The sequence below is a fragment of the Mobula hypostoma genome, chromosome 3, assembly GCF_963921235.1.
Source record: "Mobula hypostoma chromosome 3, sMobHyp1.1, whole genome shotgun sequence".
In the NCBI taxonomy this organism is placed as follows: Eukaryota; Metazoa; Chordata; class Chondrichthyes; order Myliobatiformes; family Myliobatidae; genus Mobula; species Mobula hypostoma.
Window position 1 is genome coordinate 5,299,629 of NC_086099.1, and position 20,014 is coordinate 5,319,642.

General features: G+C 42.0%; 1 protein-coding gene across 4 annotated transcripts in view; it reads left to right on the forward strand.

Annotated features, from left to right (window-relative positions):
- Nucleotides 1–20,014, forward strand: part of ctif (CBP80/20-dependent translation initiation factor) — a 233,910-nt gene that overhangs the window by 172,564 nt on the left and 41,332 nt on the right. For 3 of the 4 annotated variants that reach the window (XM_063042593.1, XM_063042592.1, XM_063042595.1), the window contains 2 exons: nucleotides 10,683–10,739; nucleotides 12,387–12,686. In XM_063042593.1, coding sequence (XP_062898663.1) covers nucleotides 10,683–10,739; nucleotides 12,387–12,686 — 357 coding nt within the window. The remainder of the gene's footprint in view (nucleotides 1–10,682; nucleotides 10,740–12,386; nucleotides 12,687–20,014) is intronic. The other variant, XM_063042594.1, reaches the window with a different exon arrangement.

The window sequence follows — 20,014 nt, forward strand, 5'->3', positions numbered from 1 at the left end:
TCCTTGTTAGATTGAAGTAACTTTCGCCTGATCAGAATATTGATCTGGAACTGTATATGAAATTTCAGATGTTTAATTCAGACGCTAATCTGGATAAAGGCCCCCAAAATTTTAAATCCGTTTAAAAGTTAATCAGGGTTGAAAAGGTTTTTTAAAAAACTCCAGATGTTGTGTATTTTTAAAGAGCTGAGAAACATTCAGTGTGCCTGAAAAACAGAGTCATTGGCCTGGGGGGCAAACATTTATCAAGTGACCTCTCATCCATTTGCAGCAACACCTTCCCACGCAGCATCAGGAGGTTCAACACCTTTTTTTTTTAAAAGTCTCTCCCCTTCCTAGAGCCTAAACCCTACATCCAGTGTAAGACCATAAGACAGAGGAGCAGAATTAGGCCGTTCAGACAATCAAGTCTGCTCTGCCATTCCATCATGACTGATTTATTATACCCCTCAACCCCTGCCATTGCAGGGTGTAACATTTGACACCCTTACCTTTCAAACTCCACTTTAAATATACCCAGTGACTTGGATTTCCACACATTCACCACGCTCTGGCTAAAGAAGTTCCAACTCAGCTCTGTTCTAAACAGACGTCCCTCTATCCTGAGTCTGTGCCCTCTGGTCCCAGACTAATCCACTATTAGAAACGTCCTCTCCACGTCCACTCTAGCCCTTTCAATATTCTATAAGTCTCAGTGAGATCCCGCACCCCCCCCCGCCATTCTTCTGAACTCCAGCGAGTTCAGACCCAGCGTCGTCAAATGCTCCTCATGTATTTAACCTTTCATTCCTGGGATCATTCTTGTGAACTTCTCTGGACCCTCTCCAATGCCAGCACATCTTTTCTTAGATAAACTGCTCAAAACAGCTCTCCATTCTCCAAGTGTGGTATTCACTCGGCTCGTCATTCAGTGCTCAAGCTGTGCTCTCTTCTACACCAGGAAAGCCAAACACAGAGTAGCTGACCAGTTTACAGAACACATCTGTTCGGTCAGTGATGGTGATCTTGGCCGTGACTTTGTTTCTCCATCCTACTCCAATTAGGACCTGTCTTTGACCTCTTGCACTCTTCCAAAGAAGCTGGAGAAACAATATCTTTTTCCAACATTGAACTCATTACTTTCAATTGCAAGTCAGAACTGGTCTGTACTGGTGCGAGAGCAGAACATGCTGGGGATCTTCAGTGGGTCAGACAGTGGCTGTGTGGAGGGGAGTCAATGACCATTCATAATGGAGGGCTGTCAAACTGTGGTTTTAGTCTCTTCTTTCCGAGTGCTGGCAGGTCTGCTGAGTGCTTTGTTTCAGATTTCCAACATCTGCAGATTTTTAGTTGCTCTTCATGTTCAAGTTTATTGTCACTTACCTATACATATACTGTATACAACCAAAGGAAATAACATTCCTCCAGACTGTAGTGCATCCTTAAAATATGTATCACATACAGAACATAAAACAAAAATATTATCACAAATAATTTCATTTAGAATGTGTGTTGTGCACAGCACAGTAAACTGTGAGCAGCTGGCTGTCCTGGTGATGAGAACTCGATGATGTCAGGGTATTCACTAGGCACAGCCTGGAGGAAGAAGCTGTTACCCAGTCTGACAGTCCTGGGTCAGAGAGGTTGTGGGGTGGGTGGTAGGGATCCTCAGCAATGCTTTGGGCCCTTCGTCCACAATACTCTCAGTTTATGTCACAGATAGTAGGGAGGGAGACCTTGGTGATCTTTGAGGCAGTTTTACATTTTGGCCCATTTCTGATGTAACTCAACTTTTCTTTCTCCACAGACGTTGCCTAACCTGTTCAGGTTTCTTTTACCCAACATTTTCCATAATAATCAGCAGATGTTGTGTTCAATGCTCCCATTCCCAACATATGTGTCTTTTCTCTTTCCTCTTCTCCCTCTGTTTATACCTCGTTCGACACAGAAATAGGCTCTTCAGCCCATCTAGTCTATGCCAAACTGTTATTCTGCCTCGTCCCATTGACCTGCACCCGGACCATCGCCCTCCATACCCCCTCCCCCATCCATGTAACTGTCCAAATTTCCCATAAATGTTGTACTTGAACCCCCATCCAACACTTGCCCTGGCAGTTTGTTCCACACTCTCACCACTCTCTGAGTGAAGAAATCCCCCCCCCATCGTCCTCTTAAATAGTTCACCTTTCACCTTTAACCTGTGACCTTTAGTTCTCGTCTCACCCAACCTCAGCGGAAAAAGCTTGCTTGCATTTATCTGTACCCCTCATACTTCCATATACTTTCTGTCAAATATCCCTTCTTTCTCCTACACTTATTCAGCCCTTCCTTATAACTCAGGTCCTCAAGTCCTGGCAACATCCTTGTAAATTTTCTCTGCTATCTTTCAAGTTTATTGATATCTTTCCAGTAGGGAGGTGACCAGAACTGCAGACATTATTCCAATTATCTTACGTAACTTCAACATAACATCCTATTTTCTGTAGTCAGTGTTCCTAAATATTTCACCTTTTACCCTTATCCCATGACCTCTGGTTCTAGTCTTGCCCACTCTCAGTGGGAAAAAGCCTGCTTGCATTTACCCTCTCTATATTCCTCATAATTTTGTATACCCCAATCAAATCTCCCCTCATTCCCCCCATTTTATTGGCTTTCCTTTTGATCTTCCTCGTTCACATTTAAAATGAGCCCATTTTCTAACTGTTAACCAGTTCTGTGAAAAGGACATTAACCTGCTGCTGCCTGAATTGCTGTCTCCAGCACTTTAAATTTGCAACTACGTATGTGCTGTTGTGCTATGGAGATAAATCACAATGGGTTTTTCTTCTTGTCATGCTCTTCATCTTACAGCTGTCGTTAATAAATCAGATTGATTAAGTATTTTCAAATGGTATTTGACAAAGTCTTGTCCATGGGTTTAGTTGGAAGGTTACGACTCAAAAAAAAGACATGGAATGAAAATTGATTGCTCTCCATATGGATATACAGTCCATGGCCTCTTTAATAGGTATCGGAGTGGAACCAGGGGTGGTGTTCTGCTGGTGTAGCCCATGTTGTGCGCTCAGAGATGCTCTTCAGTGTACTACTATTGTAATGCATGGGTATTTGCATGGTTACCCTTGGCAAGCTGACACCCATGGACCATGGTGACATGTTGCAGGCTGCTTTCAAAACTTCTAAATATACCTATTCTGAACTTATCTCACTGAAATCTGTAATTTCCCTTTAAGCAACATATTTTGAACCACAATGAGCTAGCAATTTCATGTTGTTCTGGAGGACTCGGTGGACTTAACTCTCAAGCATGCAGGAAAGGCATCTTTAAGCGGCTGAAGGTATATCACCATGGGCGAAAGAGAGGGAGGACTTACACTCCAAGTCAGGCTGAGGTGCAAATGAAGGAAACTCCCTCTCCTTTGCATCTTGTTAGCAAATGTTCAGTTGCTGGAGAACAAGATTGAGGACCTAACAGCAAGATTATTATATCAGAGAGAAATCAGAAATTGCTTGTTCTGTGCCTCACGGAAACGTGGCTTACTCCAGACAGGCCAAGTGCATCATAAGACCCAAACACGAGGAATTCTGCAGATGCTGGAAATTCAAGCAACACACATCAAAATTGCTGGTGAACGCAGCAGGCCAGGCTGCCTGTCCATCATAAGACCCAAAGGTTTCTTAATACACAGGATAGACCAAACTGCTGATTTGGAGAAGGCAGAAGTGGGGTCTGTGTTTCACGATGAGCTCTTTGAGTGGTTTAGATGTGGCAGTTTTGTCGTGCTCTTGTTCCCCTGACTTGGAACATCTAACGACTAATTGCTGACCGTTCTTACTAAGAGTGTTCTCCTCCGTGATCCTGACTACAGTTTTTATACCACCAAAAGCCGATATTAAGCAGGCAGTCGAGATATTGAATGCTGCTATCACTAAACTAAAATAGCCCATCCTGATACATTTCAAATCAGAATCGGGCACTTCAATCAGACTTGTTTGAAGAAATTTCTGCCCAATTATCATCAGCATATAACCTATAGTACCAGAGGGCCCAACACATTCAATCACTGCTGTACGAAGATAAGGAACGTTTACCATTCCATGCCCAGACTGCATTTTGGGAAATCTGGTCGTCTGGCTGAACTTCTCATAACTGCAGAGACTAAAGAGCAAAGCTCCAGCGATAAGGATAACAAAGAGGTGGTTGTGAGAGACAGAGGAACGGCGACGGAATTGTTTCAAGTCGGTGGACTGGGCCATGTTCAAGGACTCATCAGAGGATCTGAATGAATACACACGGTTGTCACAGACTTTATAAAAACAGCCGTAAATGAGTGTGTCCCCCCAAAATTATTCAGAGTCTGCCCCATGCAGAAGCCCAGGATGAACAAAGAGAAACCAAGTGCCATAGGTGACAGCAGGACTTTGTTTGCAGATGAGCTCAATGCCTTCTGTGCTCACTTTGATCGTCAGAACTTGGAGGAACCTTCACAAGCTCCCACAGCACCTGATGACCCTGTGATTTCAGTCTCTGAGGCCACTGTGAGAGCACCTTTCAGGAATGTGAACCCACAGAAAGCATCGGCCCCAGATAGGGTACCCGCCAAATACTAAAGACCTGTGCTGATCAACTGGCTGAAGTGTTTACCAATATCTTTAACCTCTCGCTTTAGAAGTCTGAAGTACCCACCTGCTTCAAGCAGGCTTCGCTTGTACCAGTGCCTGAGAAGAACATGGTAATCTTCCTTAATGACTATTTGCCCAGTAGCATTTACATCACAGTGATGAAGTGTTTTGAGAGGTTGGTGATGAAACATATTAACTCCTGCCCGAGAAACGACTTGGTCCACTCCAATTTGCCTATCGGCACAACAAGTCCACAGCAAATGCCATTTCGTTAGCCTGGCACGTCTGGACGACAAATATGCGTGCATCAGAGTGATCTTTGTTGACTACAGCTCAGCATCCAATACCATCATCCCCTCAAAACTAATCAAGAAGCTTTAAGACCTTGGCCTCAATACTTGCTTCTGCAATTGGATCCTCGATTTCCTCACTTGCAGACTCCATTCAGTTTGGATTGGCAACAATATCTCCTTCACGGTCTCTATTAGCACAGGAGCACCACAAGGCTGTGTGCTTAGCCCCCTGCTCTACACACCGTATGCTTATATCTGTGAGGCTAACCACAGCTCTAATACCATCATTGGGCGAATCAAAGATGGGGGACAAATCAGCAAATAGGAGGGAGATTGAAAATCTGGCTGAGTGGAGCCACAACAACAACCTCTCACTCAATGTCAGCAAGACCAAAGAACTGGTTATTGACCAGAAGGAAACGGAAAGTCCATGAGCCAGTCATCATTGGGGGGAATCAGAGGTGGGGAGGGGTCAACAACTTTAAATTCCTCGGTGTTCTCATTTCAGAGTATCTGTCTTGAGCCCAGCATGTAAATTCAATTATGAAGAAAGCATGATAGCACCTCTACTTCTTGAGAAGTTTGCAATAATGGTCTGCCTTTATACAATGCTGTCAACCACTGCATCATCTAAATCTTCATTTTCATTGAAACATTCAAGATGATTGTCGATACCTTCAAATTCTTCTAGTTCCTAACTTGTTGAAGTAGTGAAATGGTTTCATTCTCACTCCCTGCTGTTTCTGGTATCTCCAAGCTTGAATGCTTGAAACCACAGTGAACAAAACGGTTCTCAATTGTCTTACTGCTTATTTATTGCCAACGATCAATGATGACAAAAATCACTGTTTTTTTGAAAGAAACATACACAACTGATGCTATTTAGAAACTGTTCACTCAAAACGAAGTGTTGTGTCTAGTGGCCATGCAGCACATGTGACTGATGCTTGTAAGAAAGTGTTCGGCAACAGTCTCCTGCCCCAATTAAGCAGTATAGTGTCCCAAACAAATGAATGAATTCCGGCTATTTTCTTGATAAGCTATTGTTCTTTCAGGGTCCCAAATAAGTGGCTGACCTGCTTAACCGATGGCCCAATTAAACAGAATCCACTAGTAGTGCAAAAGGAGAGTGAAAAAAATAGTGAGGTAGTGTTCATGGGATATTGTCAATTCGGAAATCTGATGGTGTAAGGGAAGAAACTATTCATAAAGCATTGAGTGTGTGTCTTCAGGCTCCTGTACCTCCTCTGTGATGATAGCAATGAGAAGAGGGCACGTCCTGGGCAATGGGGGTCCTTAAAGATGATGCGACCTTTTTTGATAAACGGTTTGGATGCGTAATTGAGGATGAAGAGCTGACAAGATTACTAGGGTAAACAAAAGTATTGAGATAAATGTTAATTTGAGCAACCAGTATACATGGCTGAATTAGCCTCCTTCTGTGCAGTACACTCCTCACAATATTAAGACCACAGGACATAGGATAAGAATGAGGCCATTCAGCCCATTGAGTATGATCACCATTCAATCATTGTTTAGAGATTCATATTCTCTGTTAACCTTATTCTCCTGCCTTCTCCCCGTAACATCTGACATCCTTGCTAATCAATAATTTATTACACAATGGCTTGGTCTTCACAGCATCTGTGGTAGCGAATTCCACAGATTTGCCATCCTCTGACTAAAGAAGTTCCTTCTCATCTCTGTTCTAAAAGGCCATCCTTATATTCCAAGGCTGTGCCTCCCAGTCCTAGACTCCCCGACCATGAGAAATACTCTCTCCACGTCCACTCTGTCAAGACCTTTCAACAGTCAATAGGTTTCAGTAAGACTCGCCCCTCATTCTTCTAAACTCCAGTGAGTATAGGCCCAGAAACATAAAGTGCTCCTCATATATTAACCCTTTCATTCCCTGGATCATTCTCATGAGTCTCTTCTGTACTCTCTGCAATACCAGCACATCCTAAGGGGACCAAAACTGCTCATGGTACTCCAAATGTAATAGGTTTACTGAATTGCTGGAACTTTTAACTGTATATGTAGATATATTGACTTGCAGTCAGTGGAATTTAATGCATTAATGAAACAGTAATATTAAAAATGTGTATGATTGTTCATATTCTGCAAACGGCGAATTACAGCAAATTATTAATAGGGAAATGGCATTGTAGCAGACGTTTTTTTAGAGTTTTAGAAACATAGAAATATAGAAAACCTACAGCACAATACAGGCCCTTCGGCGCAAAAAGTTGTGCCAAACATGTCCCTACCTTAGAAATTACTAGGGTTACCCATAGCCCTCTGTTTTTCTAAGCTCCATGTACCTATTCAAAAGTCTCTTAAAAGACCCTATCGTATCCACCTCCACCACCGTTGCTGGCAGCCCATTCCACACACTCACCACTCTCTGAGTAAAAAACTTACCCCTGACATCTCCTCTGTACCTACTCCCCAGCACCTTAAACCTGTGTCCTCTTGTGGCAACCATTTCAGCCCTGGGAAAAAGCCTCCGATTATCCACATGATCAATGCCTCTCATCATCTTATATACCTCTGTCAGGTCACCTCTCACCCTCCGTCGCTCCAAGGAAAAAAGGCCGAGCTCACTCAACCTATTCTCATAAGGCATGCTCCCCAATCCAGGCAACATCCTTGTAAATCTCCTCTGCACCCTTTCTATGGCTTCCACATCCTTCCTGTAGTGAGGTGACCAGAACTGAGCACAGTACTCCAAGTGGGGTCTGACCAGGGTCCTATATAGTTTTATTGATTTATTTATTATGGTTAATTAAATTCTCTATTATAAAGTCGGTGCTTAGGTTACTATAACTTCATAAAGGATGTAGAAATATAATTTGTATACAAAATTATGAGGGGTACAGTTAGGATAAGTGCAAGCAGGTTTTTTTCTCTGAGGTTGATTGAGACTAGAACTACAGGTCATAGGTTAAGGGGAATTTCTTCACTCAGCAGGTGGTGAGAGTGTGGAACGAGCTGCCCAGCAGAAGTGTCGGATGTGGGTTTGATTGCAATATGTAAAGAAATTTAGATAGGTACATGGATGGGAGGGTTATAGAGGCTATGTCCTGGGTGCAGGTGAATGGGACTAGGCAGATTAACAGTTCAGCACAGACTGGATGGGTTGAAGACTCTTTCTATGCTGTAGTGGTCTATGACTATATCAATGATTAGATACAAAAATGACTGTGAAGAAAAGCTCAAATAAATACATTTTATTTTCAACACTATGAAGAGGTTGGTATTTAAACCGAATTAAAAGTAGAAATAATTTCATGTAAATAGCATATGTGATGGGTAATCATAATGATTGAAGGTACTTTGAAGATAAATGTTTAAACCACCTCCACCCACACACTAATCCTGCAAATATTTTGTTAACAGCTGTTAATTTCAATATATTTGTTACTTATATTGGGCACTAGATGAATATCTGTCACGAGTTGTGAACATGTTATAAGGATATTGACAGCAAAAGCATTATTTTTCAGTGAAGCTAGCAAGTGTTTATTCCTTAAGTTGACAGACAGCATCGAGCTCTGAGAGATACTCCCTTATATCACAAAATAAGCAGACCTGGACTGTTTGGACAAATACTCTATATCAAGCCCACCTTCCTGCTATTCCCATAATCCTCAATAACCATATTTGTCACCTTATCTTGAATATACAGTGGATTCTGGTTAATTGAGACACATCAGGACCAGTACATTTTGGCCCAATTAGCCAAAATTTCATAGAAAAAGTTAAAAAAGTATGAAGAAGACAAACTACTGTTTAACTGAGAACAAATTAGAACACTACTAAAACTACTACAATACTATAAAACTGTAGTTCCTAATAGTTATTGACAGAGGAATTCTTCCAGTGTACGCTGCCATGTTCTTTTGATTAACTGTAAATAGGCAAAAACAGTGCAGACACCTAGTACAAATAATGGACTGCCTTCATACAATGTGTTCAATGATTGTATCCTCTAAATCTTTATTTTCATTGTAACATTCAATATGATTGGTGATATTTCAAATTCTTCATGGGTCCTAACTTGTTGAAGCAGTGAAATCATTTCATTTTTACTGTCAGTTATCTCTGGCATCTCCAAGCCTGAATGCTTGAAACTGCAGTGAACAAAACGGTTCTGAATTGTCTTACTGCTTATTATTAGTGACAAAGATCGCTGCTTTTGAACGCAAACTTCAGCCACAGGATGTGTATGCCACTGACATTAGTTAGATGCTCGACCCAATTAAGCAAAGGGAAATCCCAGCAATTTTCTTGATTTGTTTCTGTTCTTCAAGGGTTGTCTGAAATAAACAGTTGCCCCGATCAACCGATGGCCCAATTAACCGGAATCCGCTGTACTTTATTAAGCATTCCCAGCTCTCTGAGGTAGAGAATTGGAAAGATTCATCTTTTGAGTGAAGACTCTTGTTAATTCAGTCTTAAGTAAATCAATGGGCTAGAAATTCCTTGAAGGAAGCCACATTTCTCTGTGCTATACAAAATGACCATTATCTAATAATTCATTTGAGTGTGTTGTGCACAGGTAGAGAGCACAGCTGCAGATTTGACGTGGAGCCTCTCTGCATGTGATGCGTAGTATTGTCAAACAATATGCAGTGCATGTTTTGATGTTGCTTTTGCAAGATGCTTCTGTGCATTCAAGGCTCACGAATGGTTTAAAAGTGATTCAGCACGGAGTTGGGGACTAACTGAGAAATAATAACTTCCCTCGTTGTCATAATAAGGAGTATGAAAGCCCAGCCATGTCCAAACTCCCCTCGATTCCTATTGCTTCATTCTCCAATGTTCCTTTCCCTCATTGTTCCATCAGATCTCAAGAGACCATACGACATAGGAGTCTGCTCCGTCATTCCATCATGGCTGATTTATTATCCCTCTCAACCCCATTCTCCTTCCTTCTCCCCGTAACTTTTGATGCCCTGGCTAATCAAGAACATATAAATCTCCACTTTAAATATACCCAGGGAGTTGATGTCCACAGCCATCTGTGGCAATGAATTCCCCAGATTCGCTACCCTCTGGCTAAAGAAGTTCGTCCTCATCTCTGTAATAAAGAGATGTCCTTCTATTCTGAGGCTGTGCCCTATGGTCCTAGACTCCCTCGCTACTGGAAACATCCCTTCCACGTCTACTCTATGTAGACCTTCCAATATTCGATAGGTTTCAATGAGATCTCCCCTCATTCTTCTAAACTCCAGTGAAAATGCTCCTCATAAGTTAACTGTTTCTTTCTCGTGAATCTCCTCTGAACCCTCTCCAAAGGCAGCACTTCCTTTCTTAGGTAAGTGGCGCAAAACTGCTCACGATACTCCGTGCCATCTGATCAAAGCCTCAGTACTGTTCCTTGCAGTCTGAATTCCCTCCCTGGCCATTTACTATCCCCGCCCCTGACTCCCACCTCTATTGTGATCTGCTAACTGACTCTACCAATTCTATAATTGGAGAAAAGATCTTGCCATGCATGGTTTGTAGGCCTGCAATACCATGCATGATAGCGTTAGAATGTTGTGATGGAACTTCACTGCCTGGGAGCTCTCTCTCCAACCTTTCATGAGCCCTCCAACTACCCCTGTGTAAATGCACCTTCTCCAGCACAGAAGCAAATTTCAACTTGAGATTCCACAGCCGGGTTACCAGCTTCCCAGCATGCACCCTTCAGAATTTTATGTGTTGCAATAAAGTCTCTCATCTCTCCTGCTCACAGTCTCGAGACAGTACAGGCTGATCCTACTCAATCTCTCCTCATAGGACAACCCCCTCAGCCCAGGACACAATCTAGTGAACCTTTGTTGCACTCCCTCTAAGGCAAGTACATCCTTCCTTGGGTAAGGAGACCAGAACTGTACATTGTACTCTAGGTGTGATGTCACCAAAACTCTTTGTAGTAATTGCAGTAAGACTTCTTTCCTCTTATTTTTAATCCTTTTGTAATAATGGCAAAAACCCTATTTGGTTTCCTAATTGCTTGCTGAACCTGCATGCTAACTTTGTTATGCTTGTGTAAATTTCTCTATTTTCCTCTGAACGCTGATGTTTCCCATAGTTGCCTGACGTCTCTATGGTTTCCTTGTACCCTGATGTAATATTGCCTGTCTGTGTGCTTTAACTTCTGCTACATTAGAAGCTTTCCCAATCTGCTTTTCTATTTTGCTGTTCTTCCATTTTTTGTTCTCACAGTTAATGGTTTTTCATTGCTAAGCTTCTAATCCTATGTTGTAATCACCACCAGCCCCACATTTTTCATGTGTAATTTTCATTTCTTAAGGGAAGTCACATTCCTTGCAATTTATGAATTATTTAAATATTTGCCATTGCTTATCTACTGTCTTAACTTTTGATCTACCAATTTACATTGGCTAATCTCTACTTTTTGTAACTTGATTTAAGACCCTCGTTTTAGACCACTAAATTACACTTGAAATCTGAACAGAATTCTCTCACATTGTGGACAGATTGTTCGACAGCGTAGAGAGGAAAGACAGCAAATGACTGCAGTACAGATTAAAAGATGATCTGTTTCAACACCTGCAATATATTCTCTGCAGACACCAAATGTGCTGTTTGCCAGGCTGAACATAACTGCAATTGTAGGCGTTACTTAAAAAAGACTAAAGCTTGTACTTACAAAAATATATGTCTGAGATCAAAGTTCAAAGTAAAATTTATTATGTCACATACAACCCTGAGATTCTTTTCCTGCAGACATACTTAGTAAATCTATAGAACAGTAACTGTAAACAGGATCAATGAACAATGTGCAAATGTGAATATAAATAAATAAAAATAGATAATGAGCATGATATAACAAGATAAAGAGTCCTTAAAGTGAGACCATCAGTTGCGGGAACACCAGAGGTAGAATGAGGTCCCAAGCGATTTAGGTTATTTCCTAATTGGTGATCAATGTAGTTTCTTGCCTGATGAGCAAACAGTAACAATGGTTTCAAGATTCAAGATTGTTTAACATTATTTTCAGCATATAAGGAGGATGAAATAATTGTTACTCTGAATCTGATGCAGCACAAAAAAACACAAAAGAAAAAGAACACAATAATAAAAAACAATATATATAAATACATCAGATAGCTTAAATACAGAGATTGACTGTATGTCCATAAAGTGATACTAGACTGTACACAAGGTGACTGATGGGAAATAATAAAGTAGTGTTGGAATTCGTGGAGTTAATCTGTAACCAATCTGAATCACTTCCAGGAACTACTGTTTCAATAGAGCACGACAAAACTAAGCATGGCAAAAACCTTTCTCCTGATTCTGGTGTCCCTAGATTAGAATTTATCTCTTTTTATGTTTACTGCATCCTCCTTTGTTCAGTTCAGTTCAGTTTGGATCGTATTTGACTGAGGAATGTATGAACTGATGATTAAACAAATGAAAGATAGACATGACAATAACTGTTCAATTTGGATTGAATTCTTTTTGAATGCACAGGATGAAATTTCCTTGAACGTGACTAACCCTGAGAAAACCAAAATGGACAAATTGATTGAAATCCTCAATAGCATGAGGACCAACAGTCGCGACGTGGACTCCAACCTCACCTCATTCATGGAGGAGGCTCAGAACTCCACCAACTCTGAGGAGATGCTGAACGAGATAGTTAAAACCATTTATCACAAGGCCGTTACGGACAGGAGCTTCGCTTCAACTGCTGCCAGACTCTGTGATAAAATGTCTCTCTTCATGGTGGAAGGCACTAAATTCCGAAGCTTGCTTCTCAATATGTTACAGGTAAAAATGAGGTTATATTGTGCGTATGTGTGTTCCTGTGCTGCTGTCTGCCATTCCTTTGGATGCTTCAGCTGCGTGGAAGAGGTGAGCTGGCTACATGGGTAACAGCTTGCTCTCCATATTGTTGTACCACCCTGGCTTGTTTTGACTGCCAGGATACAACATTCACGATCGACCCCAAAATAATGGAGACTTCAAATATGTGTGTTTCTTCTTACTTCTTAATCAGAGTCAGGTTTAGTAACACTCATGAAATCTGTTTTGCAGCAATATGGCGAAAACTATAAATTGCAATATGAAGTATCTGTGTGTGTTTATTTATGTGTGTGTATATATATAAAATTAAATGAGTGCAAAGAAAGTGCAAAAATAGTGACATGGTGTTCATAGGTTCAACGTTCAATCAGTAATCTGATGACAGAGGGGAAGAAGTTGTTCCTAAAATGGTGAATGTGTATTTTCAGGCTGCTGTACCTCCTCCTTGATGGTAACAATGAGAAGAGGGCACACAGTGGGCGATGGAGGTTCTTAATGATGGATACCACTGTTTTGAGGCATCGCCTTCTTTTGTGTCTCAATTTTGTTGTTCATATGTATTCGAATGAGTTTATTACTGTCACGTGTACTGAGACACAGTGTACAGCTTGCTTTGCAGACTGTTCATACAGATCAAGTCATTACACCATGCATTAAGCTAAAACAATGACAATGCAGAATAAAGTTGAAAAAAAGGGTGCGGTGTGGGTAACTAATAAAATGCAACATCAGAATGAGGTAGATTGTGAGACTAGGAGTCCACCTTGGGTAGAAACTGTCCTTGAGCTGGTGGTGTGTGCTTTCAGACTTTTGTATCTTCTGCTTAATGGGAGAGGGGAGAAGAGAGTTGCACCCCTGTGGCCACCCCCGTCAGTAATCATTATCTCATTTTGGATGCTGTTGGGGGGGGGGGGGCGGTGACCTGACACAGGATGACCATGGCGATCAGATCTCTGGCACTGAGCCTGGTTCCGTGGTGCAGAAGGGAGAGAAGAAGATGAGGAATGCGGTAGTCATAGGGGATTCCTTAGTGAGAGAACGGACAGGAGGTTCTGTCAGCCTGTTAGAGATACCCACATGGTGTGTTGCTTCCCAGGTGCCAGGGTACGGGATGTCTCGGATCGGGTGCAGAGTATTCTGAAGGGAGAGGGTGAACAGCCAGAAGTCTTGGTACACATTGGTACCAATGACATGGGTAGAAAAAGGGAGGAGGTCCTGAAGGGAGAATTCAGGGAGTTGGGTAGGAAACTGAAAAGCAGGACCTCCAGGGTAGGAATCTCTGGATTGCTGCCTGTGCTACGTGCTAACAAGCGCAAGAATAGCATAATCAGGCTTATTAATGCGTGGCTGAGAGACTGGTGCAGGGGGCAGGGCTTGAGATTCCTGGATCATTGGGGCCTCTTCTGGGAGAGATACAACCTGTACAAAAAAAGACGGGTTACACCTGAACCCAAAGGGGCCCAATATACTGGCGGGCACATTTCATAGAGCCGTTAGGGAGGGTTTAAACTAATTTGGCAGGGGGATGGGAACTGGAGTGATGGGGCTGAGGAAGGGGAAAACAAGTAAATCAAGATAGCGTGCAACAGAGATGTTAGAAAGGACAGGCAGGAGATGAGGCATAATCACAGCCAATGGGATGAGTTACAACAGAAAGCAACAGATACTGGACTGAAAGTGTTATATTTGAATGCACGCAACATAAGAAATAAGATGGACGATCTTGAAATTCAGCTACAGATTGGCAAGTATGACATTGTGGCCATCTCTGAAACTTGGCGAAAGGATGGCTGCCATTGGGAGCGAACATGCAAGGATCCAAGGAGCATGAAGAAAGCTCACCTCTGTCCCAGGATACTGACGGACTTTTACCGCTGTACCATTAAGAGCATACTCACCAACTGCATCTCAGTGTGGTATGGCAATTGTCCCATATCGGACCGCAAAGCACTCCAGCGTGTGGTTAAAACTGCCCAGCAGATTATCGGCACCCAATTGCCCACCATTGAGAACAGTTACCATAAACGCTGCCTGGGCAGGGCGAAAAGCATTATCAGAATGCATCTTGCCCTAACCATGGACTTTTTACTCTCCTCCCATCCGGTAGGCGCTACAGGACCCTCCACTCCCGCACCAGCAGGCACAGGAAGAGCTTCTTCCCTGAGGCTGTGACACGGCTGAACCTCACATCACAGCGCTAAGCAGTATTGCACCCATATTGTACTGTCTCAGTACTTTTATATTTGTATGCTGTAGCACTTTTTTTATTCTCAGTTATTTTGTAAATAACACGATTCTTTGCATATCTGGTCAGATGCTAAATGCATTTCATTGGCTTTGTATCTGTACTCGGCACAATGACAATAAAGTTGAATCTAATCTAATCTAATATAAGGTGTATCGGAAAGATAGGTTAGTAGGCAGAGGGGGTGGTGTGGCCCTCTGTCTAAGAAATAATATTAAATCATTAAAAAGAGATGACATAGGATTGGAAGGTGCACAGTCCCTATGGGTTGAGTTAAGAAACGGCAAGGGTAAAAGCAGGAAATAGAAAAATCGTGTCAGAAGGGCAATGTCATGATAATCATTGGGGATTTTAACATAAAAGTGGATTGGGAAAACCAGGCTAGTACTGGACCTCAAGAGAGAGAATTTGTAGAATGTCTAAGGGATGGCTTTTTAGAACAGCTTGTTGTCGAACCCACTAGGGGATTGGCTGTGCTGGATTGGGTGTTGTGCAATGATCCAGAGGTGATAAGAGAGCTTAAGGTTAAGGAACCCTCAGGGAACAGTGATCACAATATGATCAAGTTCACCTTGAAATTTGAGATGGAGAAACTAAATTCCAATGTGTCAGTATTTCAGTGGAATAAAGGAAATTACAATGGCATGAGAGGGGAACTGGCCAAGGTTGACTGGAAAGGGACACTAGCAGGAAGGACAGCAGAGCAGCAATGGCTGGAGTTTCTGTGAAAAATGAGGAAAGTGCAAGACAGATATATTCCAAATAAGAAGAAATTTTTGAATGGAAGAAGGACGCTACCGTGGCTGACAAATGAAGTCAGAGCCAAAGTAAAAGCAAAAGAGAGGGCATACAAGGAAGCCAAAGCTAGTGGGAAGATAGAGGATTGGGAAGGAAACTAAGGAAGGAAACTAGAAGGTCATTAAGAAGGAAAAGATAAATTATGAAAGGAAGCTGACGACTAATATCCAAGAAAATACTAAAAGCTTTTTTAAGTATATAAAGGGTAAAAGAGAGTTGAGGGTAGATATAGGACCAATAGAAAATGATGCTGGAGATATTGTAATGAGAGATGCAGATGACAGAGGAACTGAATGTGTATTTTGTGTCAGTTTTCACAGTGGAAGACACTGGACATTGAAGAGTGTCGGAAGTGAAATATGTGCAGTGAAAATTACATCTGAGAAGGTGATCAGGAAGCTTAATGGTCTGAGGGTGAATAAATCTCCTCGACCTGATGGAATGCACCCTCAGGTTCTGAAGGAAGTAGCTGGAGAAATTGCAGAGGCATTAAAAATGATCTTTCAAGAATCAATAGATTCTGGCATTGTACCAGATGACTGGAAAACTGCAAACGTTACTCTGCTATTTAAGAAGGGTGGGAGGCAGCGGAAAGGAAACTATAGACCTGTTAGCCTGACATCAGTGGTTGGGAAGTTGTTGGAATCTATTGTTAGGGGTGAGATTACAGAATACCTGGAGGCACATGACAAGATAGGCCAAAGCCAGCGTGGTTTCCTGAAAGGAAAATCCTGCCTGACTAACTGACTGCAATTTTTTGAGGAAATTCCAAGCAGGGTAGACAAAGGAGATGCAGCGGATGTGGTTTACTTGGATTTTCAGAAGGCCTTTGACAAGGTGCCGCACATGAGGCTGCTTAGCAAGATGAGAGCCCATGGAATTACAGGGAAGTTACTAGCATGGGTGGAGCATTGGCTGATCGGCAGAAAACAGAGACTGGGAACAAAGGGATCCTATTCTGGCTGGCTGTTGGTTACCAGTGGAGTTCCACAGGGGTCGGTGTTGGGACCGCTGCTTTTAACAATGTATGTCAATGATTTGGACTATGGGATTAATGGATTTATGGCTAAATTTGCCGATGATACAAAGATAGGTGGAGGAGTAGATATTGTTGAGGAAACAGGGAGCCTGCAGAAAGACTTGGATGGTTTAGGGGAATGGGCAAAGAAGTGGCAAATGAAATACAATGTTGGAAAGTGCACTTTGGTGGAAGAAATAAATGAGCAGACTATTATTTAGATGGGGAGAGAATTCAAAATGCAGAGATGCAAAGAGACTTGGGAGTACTTGTGCAAGATACCCTAAAGGTTAACTTCCAGGTTGAGTTGGTAGTGAAGGAGAATGCAATGTTGGCATTCATTTCCAGAGCAATAGAGTATAGGAGCAGGGATGTGATGTTGAGGCTCTATAAGGCACTCATGAGACCACACTTGGAGTATTGTGTGCAGTTTTGGGCTCCTTATTTTAGAAAGGATATACTGACATTGGAGAGGGTTCAGAGAAGATCCATGAGAATGATTCCAGGAATGAAAGGGTTACTGTATGAGGAAGGTCTGGCAGCTCTTGGGCTGTATTTGCTGGAGTTCAGGAGAATGAGGGGGGATCTCATAGAAACATTCTGAATGTTAAAAGGCCTGAACAGACTAGATATGGCAAACTTATTTCCCATGGTAGGGGAGTCTAGGACAAGAGGGCACGACTTCAGGATTGAAGGGTGTCCATATAGAACAGAGATGTGGAGAAATTACTTTAGCAAGAGGGTGGTAAATCTGTGGAATTTGTTGCCACAAGTGGATGTGGACGTCAAGTCATTGGGTGCATTTAAGGCAGAGATAGATAGGTTCTTGATTAGCCAGGGCTTCAAAGGGTTATGGGGAGAAGGCAGGGGAGTGGGGATGACTGGAAGAATTGGATCAGCCCATGATTGAATGGCAGAGCAGACTCAATGGGCTGAATGGTCTACTTCTACTCCTATATCTTGTGGTCTCATGTATGAAGAGTTAAGGTGTAGCATTTAACCCAACTTGGTATTGATGACTATTTGTCCTGATTGTATTTACCAATAGCTGATTGGTAGCACAGTTGTACATACCTGATAAATTTAAATGGAAAATTGAAATTTAAAAGTGTACCAGATGGCACAGATTGAGTGAAGAGCCAGAGATGTTTCCCAGGGCAGAAGTGGCTAATATCAGGGGGCATAATTTTAAGGTGATTGAAGGAGAGTATAGGGGGATAACAGAGGTCATTTTTTTTTTACACTGAGTGGTGGGTGTGTGGAACGTGCTGCCAGGGGTTGTGGTAGAGGCATTTCAAAGGGAAGGTTAGACTGATCTTAGAGTAGGTTAAAAGGTCAGCACAACATTATGGGCCAAAGGGCCTGTACTGTGTTGAAACGTTCTCTGTTCTAAAACACAGGATATGCAAAGAACTGACTAACACCTGCCATCATTGTATAACCAAGTAAGCAAACTATGCACAGGTCAAAAGAAAGTACTTGCATTGCTCTTCTTACCATTCTACAAAGAAATCCATCAAATGTTGGTGCAGATAGATAAGCTCAAAATTCAAAGTAAATTTATGATCAAAATGTCACCATATTCAGTCCTACGATTCATTTTCTTGTGGGTATTCACTGTAAATACAAGAAACACAATAAAATCAATGAATGATTGCACACAACAGGATGGACAAACAACCAATGTGCAAAAGACAAGAAACTGTGCAAATATAAAAATAAAGAAAAAATATAATTAATAATAAATAATCAATAAATACAGAACATGAGTTGAAGAGCCCTTGGAAATGCGTCAGTAGAACAGATCAGTGTTGGGGTCAGTGAAGTTATTCCCCCACCCCAGTTCAAGAAGCTGATGGTTGAGGGGTAATAATTGTTCTTGAACCTGGTGGTGTGGGTCCTGAGGCTCCTGTCCCTCCTTCCCGATAGCGGCAATGAGAAGAGAACATGGCCTGGATGGTGGGGGTCCCTGATGATGGATGCTTTGTCACATTGGTGTGAAAATCACTGATTTCTCCCTCAGCAGAAGTGGGAGGAAAGGGTTAAATTTCCAGACTGCTGGAAGCAACCCAATACGTTGTGCCTTTGTGCCTCATTTAATACAGTGCGCAATCTTGGCGGGACCGTACCGTAGAGACGAGATGAGTTGAGCTGATTGATTCTAATAGTGTCTGTGAAGTTTTGCCAAAGGGAAAAGGTGGATTCAGTGGTCGTTGTGCTTTCCTGGGTGCTTTGCCTTTTAGTGCTTGACCCCATTTTGTACAAATGCTGTACCGATTGCTTGCAGATCCAATTAGTGTCTTTTCAGGATCACTGCAAAGACACGTTGTCCTGGTTACCACCGTGGTATTGTTCGTACATCCATCTTATTTATTACTTTAACTCTTTCTCACCCTTAATCACAAAGAAAACATTTTGGAATCCCACTGAAAATCTTTGGAATTTCTACCCTTTCCTAAACAAGGAAATTTTATAGTTTTTCAAGGAAAGGTTAATTTTTTTGATGTGTGAATTTCATTTTAAGTGGAGATCCAACAGCTCTGTAATTATATTAGTGCTGTTTTAACTGGGTGTATTTATAATAGAGCAGTTTGGTTATTTATTCATTATGTGGCATATAACCAAAGCAACGTCTGATATTTTATGATGGCAAACAGTACAGGCCCCTCAGCCCACAATGTTGTGCTGGCCTTTTAATCTACTCTAAGGTCAATCTAACTCTTCCTACATGACCTTCCAGTTTTCTGTCATCCATGTATCTATCTCAAACGACTTAATACGGGTGTTTAAGATGATAAGAGGCATAGATTGATTGGAAATTTTGCCCGGAGAGGAAGTCTCTGGCTGTCCACTCAATCAACGTGTCTTATCATCTTGTACATCTCTATCAAGTCACTTCTCATCCTCCACTCCAAAGAGAAAAGCCCTAGCTTGCTCAAGCTATCCTCTTAAGATATGCTAACTAATTCAGGCAGCATCCTGGTAAATTTCCTCTGCACCCTCTTTCCTATAAAGAGGCGACCAGAACTGAACACAATATTCCAAGTGTGGTCTAACTAGGGTTTTATAGAGCTGCAACGTTATCTCACAGCTCTTGAACTCAATCCCCAACCCCTGATTAATGAAGGCCAACACACCATACACCTTTTTAACCACCAACAACCAGAGGGCATGAATTTAATGAGAGAGGGTGTAAGTTCAAAGGAGATGTCTGGGCTGAGTTTTTTTCCA